Consider the following 15,504-nt stretch of genomic DNA (forward strand, 5'->3'; position numbering starts at 1 on the left):
CAGTTTTCAAATAGTGATCTGTGAAGATTAAAAAAAACAAAACAAAACAAAACAAAATCCCGTTCATTGAAACACTGCTCATTTGGTAGCTTTTCCAGGAGTGTGTGTGTGTGTGTGTGTATGTATGTGTGTGTGTATGTGTGAGTGTGTGTGTGTGTGTGTACAAGGGAGGGAGGATTTCCATTCATATAATTGCACTGTAAGAGATAACTGAAATAATACTTTGACTTTGTCTTGTATGGACCAGCACAAGGAGATACTCTTTTGCTAAGCTGCTTGTTGCTGCTATACTGCTTTATCAGCAAGGCATTTGTTCCTTTAAAGGGATGGTACAGTTCAGTTGAGATGGGGTTTGATGTATCCAACATTTTTTTTATGATGATTATTTGAGATAATGAGAAATTGCTTCAGAAATATGAAAGAGCATATGATTTTAAGAGGAATTCAAAATTTATTTGATGAAAATTGGTTTTGAAATGGTCAAGATATCCAAAACAAAGAGATCCTAATAAAAGGTGGGTCCCAACTTTTATAATACCGTAGTAGAATGGCTTTGTTTTACTTTGTTTTTGGATATCTCAGCCATTTCAAAACCAATTTGCATCAAATAAACTCTGAATTCCTCTTAGAATTGTAGGTCTCTTAACATTTCAGAAAGTGGTTTCTAAATATCTCACAAAAAGTTAAAGACTGAATTCTCACCTCAACCAATACTATACTATCCCTTTAAACAAGCCAGGAAGGTGGGAGGACCCCCACAAACTACAAACAGAAAGAGCAAAACAATGGCTCCTTCCTCGATCCCAGTGGGAGACAGGGGTCCAATATTTATTATTCAGGAGATGGGCGTAAATGATTGTTTCTCCGAGGCATCTTTGCTGAAGGTGCCCACATGTCTCTCTCTTTGAATATTTGCTGAATTTTAGTTTCTGTTAGCTGAAGGATTACATCATGAACACTGGCCTTGTTTCTAGACAGTTCCTCTATTAATGTGATGTGTGCCCCATCAGTGTTGTACAAATGTATGTATTGTCTATGTCTGCTTGTTCCCTTTAGTTTATCGCTATTTTTTTTCAGACCCTTGGCAAGATTTATATCCAAACTCGCTAATGATATTACTAGAGGTAAGGAATACAAAGTGTTGAAATGGTAAAGGCTCCGCCCTCTTTCCCTGTCCTTCCCACCCCCTCCCCCCTTCCTCCACAGGGGGACCAAGGGGACAGGCCATGCAAAGAGTAGGATACCCAAAGGCCAATCATTTCATAAACATCAAACATCTATTGTTATCCATAAGTTGTAAAGCTAATGATGTACTGTAAAATCAGACACATTCGTGGCATGAAACTTTTACGAATTGGAGCCAACAGCCTTTTTCGGGCATGAAACTTTCACAAATTGCCACTGGCATTCAATGCACTGTATACAAAAAACAAACAAACAAAAGACTGTCACATGCACTTTACTTTTGCAGGTCTTGGCTCCTTGCAAGATTAGGGAAAGTTTCATGCATGCGAAACCTATGTCATCCCCACAGGGGCATACGGCCAGCCTTCTTGAGAACCGAGATTTAAAATTTGCGTGAACATCTCCACAAAGTTTATGCAGAAGTCATACAGGTTAAGCTGTACCTTTAATGGGTCCAGAATAATCATTTTTCATGAAGCCCCAGAAGAGGTAGTCACAAGTTATTTACTGATGTATCCTAGAGGGACACCACAGAGTTGAGGAGAGAGTGGTTGTTTCAAGTTTGATTAATATCTTGAAGCTCAGGTGAGCATCAAGCCCCCATAGGGAGCTTGTTAGATTGTCATCATTATGACCTGATTGTTATTTTTATCCCCCTCTCATTATGACCCGACAGACCCGACTTCAAGCAGCACCAGCTGCCTGGCGACGTGAAGCCAGACACCTTGCTCTTCGGCAGTCTGGCCAACCGGAACGGGGAAGAGATGAACCGCGGGGGCAGCATAGCCGGCAGCAGCAGTACCTCCAGCTCAAGCTCGAGGAGTAAAGGTGCCAAGCATAGAACCAACGTACTTACCTCAGGTACAGCTCACAAACACGAATGTCAATTGGAGAATATTGTTGGTTGTTTCTTCTTTTTTTGGGGGGGGGGGGGGGGGGGGGGTTCGTGGGGGAATGAAAGAGATTCAGGAAGGCTGATTTAGTCGTATCTATAGTGGTAGCTAAATGTTGTGGCTGCTGCTTTTTCAATTTTCATATGCAACAAAATTTGAAATGGTTACAGGACCAATAGAACATCTAGGATTGTAGCTGCCAGTTTTCAGGCCCTTCCAAAGTCATTACACATTGCGTGACACCAAACTGCTGTAGGATTGCTCATGAGAAGTTCTATTAAAATGTTTTGTGATTATACTTATTTTCCTGTTTAAAAGTATGCAGCTCTTACTCAGCTAATTTCTGTCTTGAGCTATGCTGATAATCATAATGCTCTAAAAATTATGATTTTTATTAACTTTATCACTGTGTGTGAAGAAGAATAACTTGTATTTTTCTGTATTGTTCAAAATTCTTCAATCAGGTGAGTGGAATTATTGAGTTTCAAATTTATTGGTGAAGTATCAAAGCACTGACTACTAGTTTTTGAAATGTTCAAAGTAAACACATATGCAAAGTAATCAAAAATGATTTGCACATGATAATAGGATGTTATTCTGCATGATGAAATGTTTTGTGTTGAAAGTTGATTGAAGTTATTCCCAGTCACATGTTCGACAGTGATTTTGAGAGGTTATCCCATCCTGCATTGTAGTCCAATGGCGTGTATTGGAGCAGGAGGTCATTCTTCTGATCTTTGGTTGCCAGGGGAGAAGGGAAAACAAATCAGAGTTGCGCTAGTAGAACACCAGATGACGTAGGCGGATGTGACCCCCAACATGCATTGATCTCCACACTCACACTCCTGCTTCAGTTTTTTAGTGTCTTCTTCTTGGAGGACACGAATACAGTCCCTTGCTGTGGTGGTCATTATGCAACAACAGCCATTGTGTCATCTGCAGACTCGGGGTCACTCAGTCGCATGGAACCGGATTGATCTCGCGCTGCTGGTGACCCTATTCCGCCGGAGAATAGGAAGTTATTGATTATTGTCCTTGGCTTTTTGTGTCAGTCAATGTTGGATGTTAACACATGAGGAGGCTACTCTTGTTTCATGCTGATCATGCATTCATTATTGAGCCCAAACTTTTTTTGGTAACCGTCACAGCAATCTCGGGTGGCTCATCTTGTGTAGGTTGTGTGTGCACCTTTGCTATGGTGACTTTCAAGGGGAAAATGAATAAATTTCTGACAGGAAATCAATAGCCTATCATGTAAACATAACTTCAATTACCATTGACCTTGACAGCCCCTCCTCCCCCCCCCCCCCCCAGTCCTGCAACTACCCCCCACCCATCCTATAAAACATTCTTGGCTCCTGAAACTGCCATATAAAACTTTTATCCATTTAAATTACATTGCCTTACATTACATTAATGTAAAACCAGAAACATTTGCAGTGAAACTTTCGCAAGTTGAAGACACCTTAAAATTTCCTGGTAGGGACAGGGAAGTACATACACATTGTTCCCCCCCCCCCCCCATCCCATTTGCGTCCACTAGTTAAAGCCAAAACATAGTTCTCAGAAGGGCTTGAAATTCATCTTCAACGACTTGGAATCTGCTTGCAATATATCAAAAGGTTCTACCAATGAAGTTATCTAGCTGATGCACTTTACTAGGATAATGAATATTTTAAGATCAGAAGTGTAAAATGATATCAATCATATTGGTACAACTTTTATGTCAAGCATCCTCCCCATTTAGTAGTGGATCGCTAGAATGAATGCAATGGTCGATCATGCCCTAGCAGTCATACTTTCCAACAAAGCTGCATGACTTTTACTCTACAGTGACAAATTGGTTGATACTGCCGTGGCCCAATTTGGTGATTATCAATAATCTATCAAAGAAATTATGTCGCAATTAACCATGACAAACTATGCTCTGAGACTGTAGTACTTCCGGCAAACTTTTTGGGTAATATCTCGTATATTTGTCTGTGTCCAACTCAAATTGTTTCATTGTACTATTATTTCTCACAATTTCCTGTGCATATGCATACATTTTAGAGCAGAAATCAACAATTCTGCAGGCAAATGAGAGCTGTGTTTGTCCTTGTAATTTGAGAAGATGTGCGTGGGTTAGCAAACACCAGGATAGCCGTCACTGGAGGCAAAAATGACTGCAACTAGCAAGTAATTGAAACCAATTCTGTGGAGCGTGAGCAGGATGTGTCTTTTGAAGTGCGTACAGGCTGAAACATTATCAAACAAATGAGCAATCAATCAAACCAAAAGAGTGAAAACCGAGTAGTCTCTACCCGGAAATTCTATTTTTACAGGCTTTAGCGTCATTTCAAAGATGACAACATACGTTCAGAGAAAACAGCAAAACGCTGAAATGAAAACCAAGTATGTTGAAACATGTTAATACGAATATCGAGAGTACAAGGTGAATGTGAAAATCATTATTTTGTTTTCTTGCTAGAATGAGAAGTGCTGCTGGATTATGGTCACTCCTACTGTGTAGGGGGTTATTTTCTCTTTGCTTAAAAATAGTTTACTTGCAAGCATGTTGTATTTTTTGTTTATTTTTGCTCTTCACGGGAGATGCTGTCAGAGGATGTCTGTCCAAAATTTGTCTCACCACAAGTTTCTTGTCTATAGATAACAAGCAAGCATACCATGAGATATTTCCCCTTTCATGTTCACAAAAAAAAAGAGAGAAATGATCGTAGACTTCTTCGTGTGTGATATCTTAGAACTATCACTGAGCCAACAGGCGTAAGATACTTGCGACTTGCGAAAGATACTTTTTTTTCCGTCAGTGATACGCTGGTCCGAATGTAATTCTGAAAGTGGAAGTCCACCCTAAGAATAGGTTTGTAGCATGTGAGCTCACCTTCCATTTGCCTTGTGCATAAATTTCCATGAAATCTCGTCTGCTTTCTTTTTTTACATTATTGATAACAGACTATATACATGTACATATCTAATTTTTTTTTTTTTTTTTGCATACAGGTGTAGTATGGAAAAATATTTACAATGGTTTTTTAAAGGATGCATGTGTGATTGGAAATTTACTTGATGTGAAAAATAAAATTTCTTATTTTACAGTACAGAGCAATTGGGGGGGGGGGGACTGATCATGCTTGTGACATCACAAAGAACCTGCAAATGCCAGGATACATTCATGGGAACCATTCTGTGTAGTATTGAATGATTTGTACCTTCATGCTGCTCCATAATGAAACCATGCAGGTTCACTTCTAGCTCAAGGTCTCTGGTGGCTGGTTTGCCCACTCAAGGGAGAGAGAGAGAGAAAGAGAAAGAAAATAGACAAGTCTCCTTGTCATTTTTTTGTTTTGTTTTTATTTCAGAATGAGTAAAGGAGAATATTTCTTATGTTGTTTATATGCATTCCTTTCTCCCTTGGACTCTCACCTCTTTCCACAATCTCCACAGGTCTGGTCTCGCCCGCAGAACCAGAGCCCCGCATCTGCGAGGAGAACTTCGAGCTGGGCCACTCACGGTCGTCGAGCTACAACTCGCAGCAGTCGCGGGCCAGCGGGTACAGCAGCGCGCACTCAGTGTCGTCGGGCTTTACGGCAGAGCACTTCTCCAGCGCCACCAGTCTGACGGACCTCCCGGAGAAGGAGCAGGTGAAGGATGCCTGGAGGAGTACGGGGACCAACGAGAGGAGAAGAGTAAGTCAGCATCTTCTCACAGAGTTTATTGCAAGCTGGTTTCTCCTTTAAAAAGTTGGTGTAAGCTGGTATCTTCTGGAACGAATTGTTGTAAGCTAGTTTCTTCTATATGTAGTTGTTGTAAGCTAGCATCTTCTCTAAAGAGTTGTTGTAAGCTAGCATCTTTTGCTAAGAGTTGTAAGCTGGCATTATCTTATTTAGTTGTTGCAAGCTTGCATCTTCTTTAAAGAGGTGTTGTAAGATGGTATCATCTTATAAAAGGGTTGTTGTAAGCTTGCATCGTCTTTATAGGGTTGTCAGGTTGTAAGTTGGCATCTTCTTTAAGGAGGTGTTTTAAACCTGCATCTCTTTCAAAGATTTGATGCAAGCTAACATCTTTTTAGGCTGGCATCTTCTATAGGAAGTTATCGCGAGCTGGCATCTTCTTGAAAGGATTTTTGTAAGCTGCCGTCTTCTGTGAAGAGTTGTTGCAAGGTGGCATCTTCAAAGAGTTGTTTACCTTGCAAGCTAGCATCTTTAGAGATTTGCTGCAAGTTGGCATCTCTTGAAGAGTTGTCTCCACAGATTGGGCCATCTTCAAACTTTAACAAATCATGAGCATGACAGCTTCAGGAGTGTGCTCGTCTGAATCTCTATACCTTTGCAAGCAGCTTGCAAGACCATATTTCAAAATGGGGCCATCATATCAAACTTTGAACAAATCAGAGCATAATAACAGGCATACCTATATCTGAGTCTGGTATCTTGGTGATATGATATTCAAAAGCATTTTTTTTTTGTATCATCCAGTTCTAATCCTTAATGTCTCCAAATTTCATTTCCTACTTTTGTGAAAGTTGACCTGTGATGTGAATCATTTATGTACAAACGTAAAGGTTACTAAATCAACCATTCATGAAGCAAAGAGACTGACTTGGATATCGAATATCGGTATTTCCCATATACAATGACTATCATTATAAAGATCATTTTGACATTTAGGATCAATTTTGACTTTGAGGAAGCATTGCTGATAGAGATAAGTCCAAACATGAAAGCTAGATGGCTTTTGTGAGTAAGGAAGCAGAGAGGGTAAACAAAAGTTTTCATCAAATGTAGGAGAGTGGATGTTTGTGCAGCTAAGGGATACAGAGCTGCCAAGTCTCCCTGATTCTGCAGGAGTCTCCCTGAAAATGTCAAAATCTGTTCATGTCTGAATAAGAGAATATTAAAATCTCCCTGATTTGGGAATTATTCTTGCCCATTGAAATGCATGAACACACAGATTTCTCCTTAGTTGCTATGTGGAATCTCCCTGATTTGGATTTGGGAATGTTGGCAGACCTGGGGTTAGTGTTCTTCCATGATTTGACACACACACACACACACACACACACACACACACAAAAGAACAATAAAATGAGCAATGAGACCAATCCTGCTATCCAAGAGAAACTTGTGTCTTTTCTTTTCTTCTTTTTATTCATTTATTTATATATATATATATATATATATATATATATATATATATATATATATATATATATATATATATATTTATTTATTTATATATATATTTTTTTTTTGGGGGGGGGGGGTCGGTGAGGGGAGCTTGGATAGTTGGGAAAGATGCATCAAAAAGGTTCTTGATTCAGTAATGTTTACCACATTGTAGCTACGTAACTTGCATGGCAAAGTGACCTAGATGTGTTTGCATGGAGAATTTGACATTGGGGGACTTCCCCTCTCCAGTTTTGTGTTGACAGATATGAAGCAGCAGTCACCTTCACAGGAACAGGATTAAAGTTTGCATCAAGTTTAGTTAACCATTCCGCAAATACGGTGCAATGCTTTTAAAGTTTCTGGTGCGTTATGGAGACATCTTCTGTATGAAAGACATATGATTCACTTACAAGTGTAAAGCTAAAGCTTGGATTAAAATCACTAAGTGACCAAAATGTCTGTGAGAAGTGAAGAATCTTTTACAGTATTCATTACAAATAAGAAGTATTCCATCTTGTGGTTTCTCACATACCCATTGCTTTGTTTAGTAGCTTCTTGAATAAGTGTTCTTCTGCCAGAATATATCATTATGTACTAAACTGATAACAACTTGTCCACATAAGTCCCATGCTTATCTAAAACTGGACGTTTTGTGCAAAGCAAATATTAAAGAAAGGTTCTCCTGAAATAAATGTCGCTGTTTTTGGTCACAAAACAATAAAACTGGACTTTAATGGCGATAGCACAGCCTCCTAGAATTGAAGTTTTATCTGTATGTTGTCTTGTTCGTAAGGTGATATAATGCCTACCCAAGGATAGCAATGTGTGCAGTACCCTTGTGGCTACATTCCCACTTCCCTATTTATGTCGCCATTGTTTAAACAGGATCAGAGACTCCTACTCACCATCTCTGTTTGTCTGTTCATAAATTGCTGTGTTTTGTGTCGGCGTGCACTTTATAGACCCTAATAACTGAACTGTGTTTGACTCCGACACTCCTCCCTCTAATATGGCTCCTAGTCTTAGATCACATAAGGATGATAAAACTTTTTTTTTTAATCCACATACAGAGACAGTATTTTCTCACTACATTTTTTGACGCTCTCCCCTACATACAGACTCAGTGTGACCAAGCTTCCTTTTACAAACCTTGCTTAATGCAGAAGTGATAATAATAATAATTTAGATAATGATGATGATAAAAATGATAAACATTGTTATAATAATTATTGTAATGGTAATGATAATGATAGTGACACTGTTGATGATGATGATAATGATAATGATAATAATCATCATCATATGACAAATTCGTACAGCTCATGTTATAGAATGTTTCTAAGTAGGCTACTGAATGGTATTTTCACAAAAAGAATGTAAATACTTTTCAATCTAGAAATGTACACTTGTAGTTGCGAGGTTATTAGCTTTTGAATAACACTGGCAACAATTCTTGTAGGGCACGTTACTCCTGCTAGAGTATCTCATCGTGCTATCGGAAACAAATTACAAACTGTAGAAACATTACAGGTAGAGACCACACCTTGGATAGTCATTCTGAATGAAAGAAGTTGTCCAAAAAGATACTCCACAAAAGTGATTTAAAGTGCTCAGTAGAATTCACTGCTTTCAAATAAGAAGATTGGAGATCCGCAGGGATGGAGCAATGAAAAAATATCACTCTTTCCAAATTCGAGCAGCATTTTTCCTCATGTAATTACTGCTGCTTGAACTTTGACTTTTACTGCTTCTGCTTTGCTACTACGTCTACTACTGTCAAACCTGTCTTTAGCGGCCACCCCAACGGAGACAAAAAAAAAAAGTGGCCAATGTAGATAGGTGGCTGCTACAAACAGGGTCGTTAACATGGCATCACTGTAGTGCTGCTCTTCTCAATGACACTTCATGGTGACGAATTCCACGGGACCCTGACTTTTGAGTAAATGCTATAAAAGCTGTTATTTTTTGGGTAGAGATATTTTTGCAAATGAGGATACAGGCATTTTGGGGAGATGTTGTTTTCGCGATTGACACCAAGTATTATCTTAAGTTCACTAATGTCTGTCCATTCGCAATATTTTCACGTGTTGTTATTTAAAAGATTTGCACCCCAACAGTGATATGCAAAATTTGCGAAAAATAACAACTTTTACAATAGTGAAGATCATCTTGGAGGCAAAGGGTTAAAATGTGTCTCATTGTGCTATCCCTGTAGAAACATGCTGAGGCGGAGGAGTCCCAGAGGAGGTTAGACAACACCAGGGTGGACGCTGACGAACTCATCAAGGGCATCATTGACCAGCAGGACTTCCAGAGTGACGAAACATCAGCAGGTACAAGAATGAATTGCTAATCTATTAACTTCTTCACTTAAAAGGGAAATTATTGCTCTCATATGCCTGCAGAAAGGTCGATTCTTGCTCTAAGATATATTATGCATAAAGAATTTGTGAAATGACATCATAGTAACACAATTTTAGCTGGGTAACGGCAAAATGAGCAATGCTGAACAAAATGGTTCAACGGAAGTACTATAGTCTCGGAGCATACCTGATTGTGGTTGGTACGTAAATTTGCAAAATCAATTATTGACAATTGATCAATCAGACCACAGCGGTATTAACCAATCATCCGCGCAGAGTGAATTGCATGCAGCTTGTTGGAAAATATGATTGCTGGGGTACGTAACATTCTACATACCCACCATTCTGAGCGGGGAGGGCTCTTCAGGAATGAAAGTCATATGCATACGATCAAAATTATTACATTTGGTGTCAAATACCCCAAAACAACTCATCATTCTGGCAAATTGCGTCAGCCAGTAAGTTTCTTTGTAGATCCTTTTGATGTGTTACAAGTAAATTCCATATGGTGGGAGACTAATTTTGAGCCCTTCTGAGAACTAGGTTTTGGCTGTATATGTCATCTTCAAATATGCCTTACTTCCTTTTTACATCAGAGCGACTCCACATATTCAAACTGACTTTAAAGGTCGTGTTTACATTTGGGAGCAGAGATTTTAAAAATTTTCAAGATATTACTTTTGATGCATATGTGTAGGTCAGTTGTATCACAAAACATCCTACCATGTAAAATTTTTGCAATAAAGCCTAAAATATAAGGAGATATCAGTATTTTTCTCAATAAACCATAACTGTAGACACTTTAGTCTGGAAACATTTTTATTATTAAAGTATTGTTCACATTTTGTGTATTTAACAATACTCAACATCCATTATACTGGTTCAAATTTTTGCATGGTTGATTCTTTCCCTAACTCATATTGTAGAACTATTTTAAAGCACTAATGCTGGGTTTTTGTTTCATCTGCAAATGGTAAATTATGCCTTTAATGAATAGCGTACAATCAAACAGACACAACTTTAGAAGTCGGGCAAGATATAGTTTGGCATGCAATTACTGTATCGCAAGAAATTGACACTGAGAGGGAGAACGAGATATGTTTATGTGTATGTTTAGTGTAAACATGGGAGTGTTGTCATAATAGTTTTCATTCAGAGTCAAGTGTGCTGACATAAATGCCCATTGTAAAAATAAATACCAGCATATTGCAGGCGCAATAAACAGTTGTGAAATAGTCACATGCACCCATGGTAATTTCCGTCACGTGGAATTAACCGGTTGATACTACGATAGAGCAGATCTGAGTAGGCCTGATAGATGTTACGCTTGGTTTCCTGTAAGCAAGGGGTCATCAGAATTATATTCTGTGTTTATGTGAATGTATAAACACCTGCTGTATCTGTAGTTGGAAATCAATAGACATGTGGTGCTCAGATATTATTAGAGCAGCTTGCTTCTTCTCTGTCATTCTCTCCCTTCCTCCTCTTTTTTTGCATTTTCTTGATATCTCTCTCTCTCTCTATAATATCTATCTATCTAATCTGTCTATCTGTCTATCTATCTATCTGTCTGTCTATATGTCTATCTATCTATCTATCTATCTATCTATCTGTCTCTCTGTCTATCTATATCTATCTATCTATCTCTATCTCTGTCTCTATCTCTCTGTATCTATCTATCTATCTCTGTCTCTCTCTATCTATCTATTTATCTATCTATCTCTATCTTTCTCTCTCTCTAACTATCTATCTCTCTCTCTCTCTCTCTCTCTATCTATCTATCTACCTACATATCTCTATCTGTCTATCGTTCTATCTATCTACCTGTCTATTTTTCTATCAATCTCTCTATATATCTATGTATCTACATGACTGTTTATCTATTTATCAATCTCTCTCTATGTATATCTCTCTATCTCTCGCTCACTATCTATCTGTCTATCTATCTATCTCTCATGTGTTCTGGCATTGAACGTGTCTGTTTTTTTCTGCAATGTTTCAGAGGAAGGTCTACAGCTGTACATTGCCAAGGATGGCTCCACAGCACTAGGAAGCCACCAGCTCAAGAACAGGTGAGACCAGCATGACAAGACCTTTAAAGGAGTTGTATAATTTTGGTCGAGACCTAACTTCAGGTTTCTAACATTTTTAGTGAGATAATGAGAAACCTCTTATGAAATGTGAAGGAGCATGTAATTTTAAGGGAAGTTAACCCGTTGAGGACGGTTTGATTTTGCTACAACACACATTTCCCATAGACACCTGCCCGAGTATACTCAGGACTCGTCCTCAACGGGTTAAAGTTTATATGATGAAAATTGGTTTTTGAAATGGCTGAAATATCAAAAACAGAGCAATCCTAATAAAAAGGTGTGACCCACCTTTTATTAGGATGTCTTATTTTACTTTGTTTTTGGCTGTCTCAGCCATTCCAAAACTGATTTTCATCAAATAGACTTTGAATTCCTCTTAAAATGGTATGCTCAGTGGCGTATCTAGGGGGGGGCAAGGGGGGCACGTGCCCCGGGCGCCACTTTTTGGGGGCGCCGAAAACGAAAAAAAGAAAAAAAAAGAAAAAAAAACGAAGAAGAAAAAGAAAAAAAGAAGGGGAAAAAAAAGAAGAAGAAGAAGAAAAAAAAAACTCGCCCGGACCGGGAAGGAGGGAGAACGGGGGTGGGGGGGGGGGGGGGGGGGGGGGGGGGGGGGGGGGGGGGGGAGAGAAAACCAAATCAAACAAGATGAAAACAAAAAATGACAATGTTTATTGTGTTCACACAGGAATTCCATGTTTTGTAAGCTGAAATTTTGGCTCGCTCGTTGCGCTCGCTCGCCAAAATTCATATAAAGAGAAAAAAGAAGATAAGAACAAAACGTGATGATGACGCGGACAAAATGACAATGTATATTATGTTCACACATGCCATCGTTAGAAGGCAAAATGTTACACGGAGCAGCGGCTGCAATTTTATTTCTTTCGTTCTTAAGCGATCGCCTATTGGATCAAACGAGGGCGCCAAAGGTGTCGAACATATATCATAAGGGGGGGGGCGCAAAAAACCAAATCAAACAAGATAAGAACAAAACGCGGAAATATACAAATTTCGGCTCACTCGCGCGTACTAATTTAGAGTATTTTTTTTCAAGTCCTCAGTTTGTTGGTATAAATCGTTATCTATAAGGCCGTCACCATTAATTTTCTTGATTAGAATTGTAAGATTTAACAAGCAAAAAAATGACAAGAATTCCATATTTTGTAAGCTGAAATACAAAAATTTTCGGCTCGCTCGCTGCGCTCGCTCGTCAAAATTTATCACAAAAAAAACTAAGAACAAAACGTGATGATGACGCGGAAATATACAAAAATTTTCGGCTCGCTCGCTGCGCTCGCTTCGCCAAAATCTATCTACATTTATTACATTTAAATCACCCTCATCTATAAGGCCGTCACTATATCTTTATTAGAATTGTAAGATTTAATAAGCAAAAAATGACAACAATTCCATGTTTTGTAAGCTGATATACAGAAATTTTCGGCTCACTCGCTGCGCTCGCTCGCTAAAATTTCTCCAAAAAAAAAAGAGATAAGAACAAAACGTGATGATGGCGCGGAAATATACAAATTTCAGCTCACACGCGCGTACTAATTTGGAGTATTTTTTTCAAGTCCTCAGTTTGTTGGTATAAATCGTTATCTATAAGGCCGTTACCATTAATTTTCTTGATTAGAATTGTAAGATTTAATAAGCAAAAAATGACAAGAATTCCATGTTTTGTAACCTGAAATACAAAAATTTTCGGCTCGCTCGCTGCGCTCGCTCGCCAAAATTTATCACACAAAAAAAGATAAGAACAAAACGTGATGATGACGCGGAAATATACAAAAATTTTCGGCTCGCTCGCCAAAATTTATCTAAATTTATTACATCTAAATCACCCTCAAAAGACCCCTTTTAAGTGCTTGAAAAAGCATATCATGTAGACTTTTTTAAAGTCCCTACCGGGATGGGCTTGGGGTTGAACACTTTTTCAGAAATTAGGGGCGCAATTTTCGCGCTTGCCCCGGGCGCCGTTTTCCCTAGATACGCCACTGGGTATGCTCTACATTATTTCAGTAGTGGTTTTCTGATATCTTGCAAGAAGTTAAAAGCCCAATCTTCGTCTCCACCAATGCTATACCACCCCTTTAAAAGTGAACAAATGTTTCCCATTTACAGTCCAGCCTCTGTTATCCAGCTATGTTGGGGCCGGTGCCTGTCCAGATAAAAGATTTTGGCCAGATATGGGGGGAAAAAAGTTTATGTACATGTACATGTATCTGCCGACCCAGACGTAAGGAAGCATACTGTATACGCTGTATATTTCGCGAGTCTAAATTTTAGCGAATCGGGACTTTCCGACAATTTCGCAAGTGGTTTAATTCGCGATTGTGGAGTCCTTGTACTGAACAGAGACATGTATATGCGGATGTCACAGTCATATCGGCATCAGAGTCAATATTTTTCGCATGTTTTTAATTTCACAAATAGCAGCTGACTCGCGAAGTTCCTGAAAATAAAAACCTTGCGAAATATTCGGCGTATACAGTACATGTACACGGTAACAATGGTGTAATCTATGCTAGCCTACTTAAAAGTGTAGCAGAGACTCCAACTCTCCTGCTTTCGACGGGAGATCTCCCGCTGAAAGCCCATTTTGGTAAAATCTCCCATTCTCCCGCTTGAGGTTTAATTTCTACTGCCCTGGCTCTGTGTCTCCCGCTTGAAATGATTTCTTACTTAGTGTCATCGTATGTTGAAAAATAAGCCTGAGATATCATGAGAGAGCATCTAGAGCCCTAGAACAGCGGCCACAAGGAACTTCGCACTCGTATGTTCGCAAAGCGCACATCAAGTTTGAGTCTCCCGTTTGCTAGGGGTTTCAAGCGGGAGAATCACCAGATCAAAAGGTGCTTGGGGTTGGAGTCAGTGGTGTAGTTTGTTTTTGTTTGCTTCTACAGAAATTGAAACAGTTTAATGTGAAATTCATAACTAGTTTCCGTAGTGGATATTATAGGTAAATGGTATGAGGATCCTAGCTATTCTAAATGAGTTTTAAATCACTGTTATTTTTGTCTTTGTTGTGTGAACACATCTGGATGATAGAGAAGTCTGGATATGGGATGGCCAGATAATTAAGGTTGGAGTGTACATGAAAGGTTTTGTTTTTTCTGTGCTTTTCTGAAGGGTAACTGTGTTATAGAATTATCATACATCATTTTGTTTCAGTGTCACTCATTTTTTTGCCATTCTCAAATTTTTGCCTTTCTTGATTTCCCCCATACCTGCAGAATGTCAGCTGGCACTTTTGAAGCGGTGGTGATTGACCAAAGATAGTGACCCCTGCTGACCGGTGCTCGCAGCATCCAACATCCTACCAGCGACGGAGCCCGAACGGCTTGGACTATAAAGAAATGAGGGCTGGCATCCCATTGGATCGTTTGTCTCACGAGGCTCCGCATTCTCTCTTCTTCTCTCACCACTGGCCATTGCTAGAGGCAATCTCAACTGTGCAGTATGCGAGAGAGACCTCCGTCACAATCCACTGTGATGTCATCATTTTCTGTCAATGCAGCGTTCTCTCTATATATCTCTTTTCCTTTCTCTTTGCCCTTTCTGTGTCACAAACTATTGTGATTGTTAAGGGCATCTTATAAATTGTGACCCTTAATCGTATGTGGTGGAATCATAGAGGGCGACAGTACAGAGAGTGATTGTTTCACGACAGAAAATTGTGGAGGTAATTCAACACTGTCTCAGAGATGAAGTGTATTTTGATTCTTTTTCTTCTTCTTTTTTTGTCCTTTTTGATCATGTTCATGCTTGAATTCAGGGCAAGAAAAAAATGGTGTTTCTC

The 15,504-nt window shown here is 39.1% G+C and overlaps 1 protein-coding gene across 1 annotated transcript in view; it reads left to right on the plus strand.

The window, feature by feature from the left end:
- LOC139744306 (early estrogen-induced gene 1 protein-like) overlaps positions 1-15,288 on the plus strand; it is a 79,228-nt gene extending 63,940 nt beyond the window's left edge. The window contains exons 6-10 of the mRNA XM_071654756.1: positions 1,862-2,046; positions 5,526-5,767; positions 9,465-9,582; positions 11,615-11,684; positions 14,939-15,288. Of these exons, the coding sequence (XP_071510857.1) occupies positions 1,862-2,046; positions 5,526-5,767; positions 9,465-9,582; positions 11,615-11,684; positions 14,939-14,984 (661 nt within the window). The 3' untranslated portion in view covers positions 14,985-15,288. The remainder of the gene's footprint in view (positions 1-1,861; positions 2,047-5,525; positions 5,768-9,464; positions 9,583-11,614; positions 11,685-14,938) is intronic.
- The last annotated feature ends 216 nt before the right edge of the window (positions 15,289-15,504 follow it).

This window comes from Diadema antillarum, unplaced genomic scaffold (assembly GCF_040938485.1).
Source record: "Diadema antillarum isolate AM-2024a unplaced genomic scaffold, OU_Dant_1.0 scf00000035, whole genome shotgun sequence".
NCBI classification, from domain to species: domain Eukaryota; kingdom Metazoa; phylum Echinodermata; class Echinoidea; order Diadematoida; family Diadematidae; genus Diadema; species Diadema antillarum.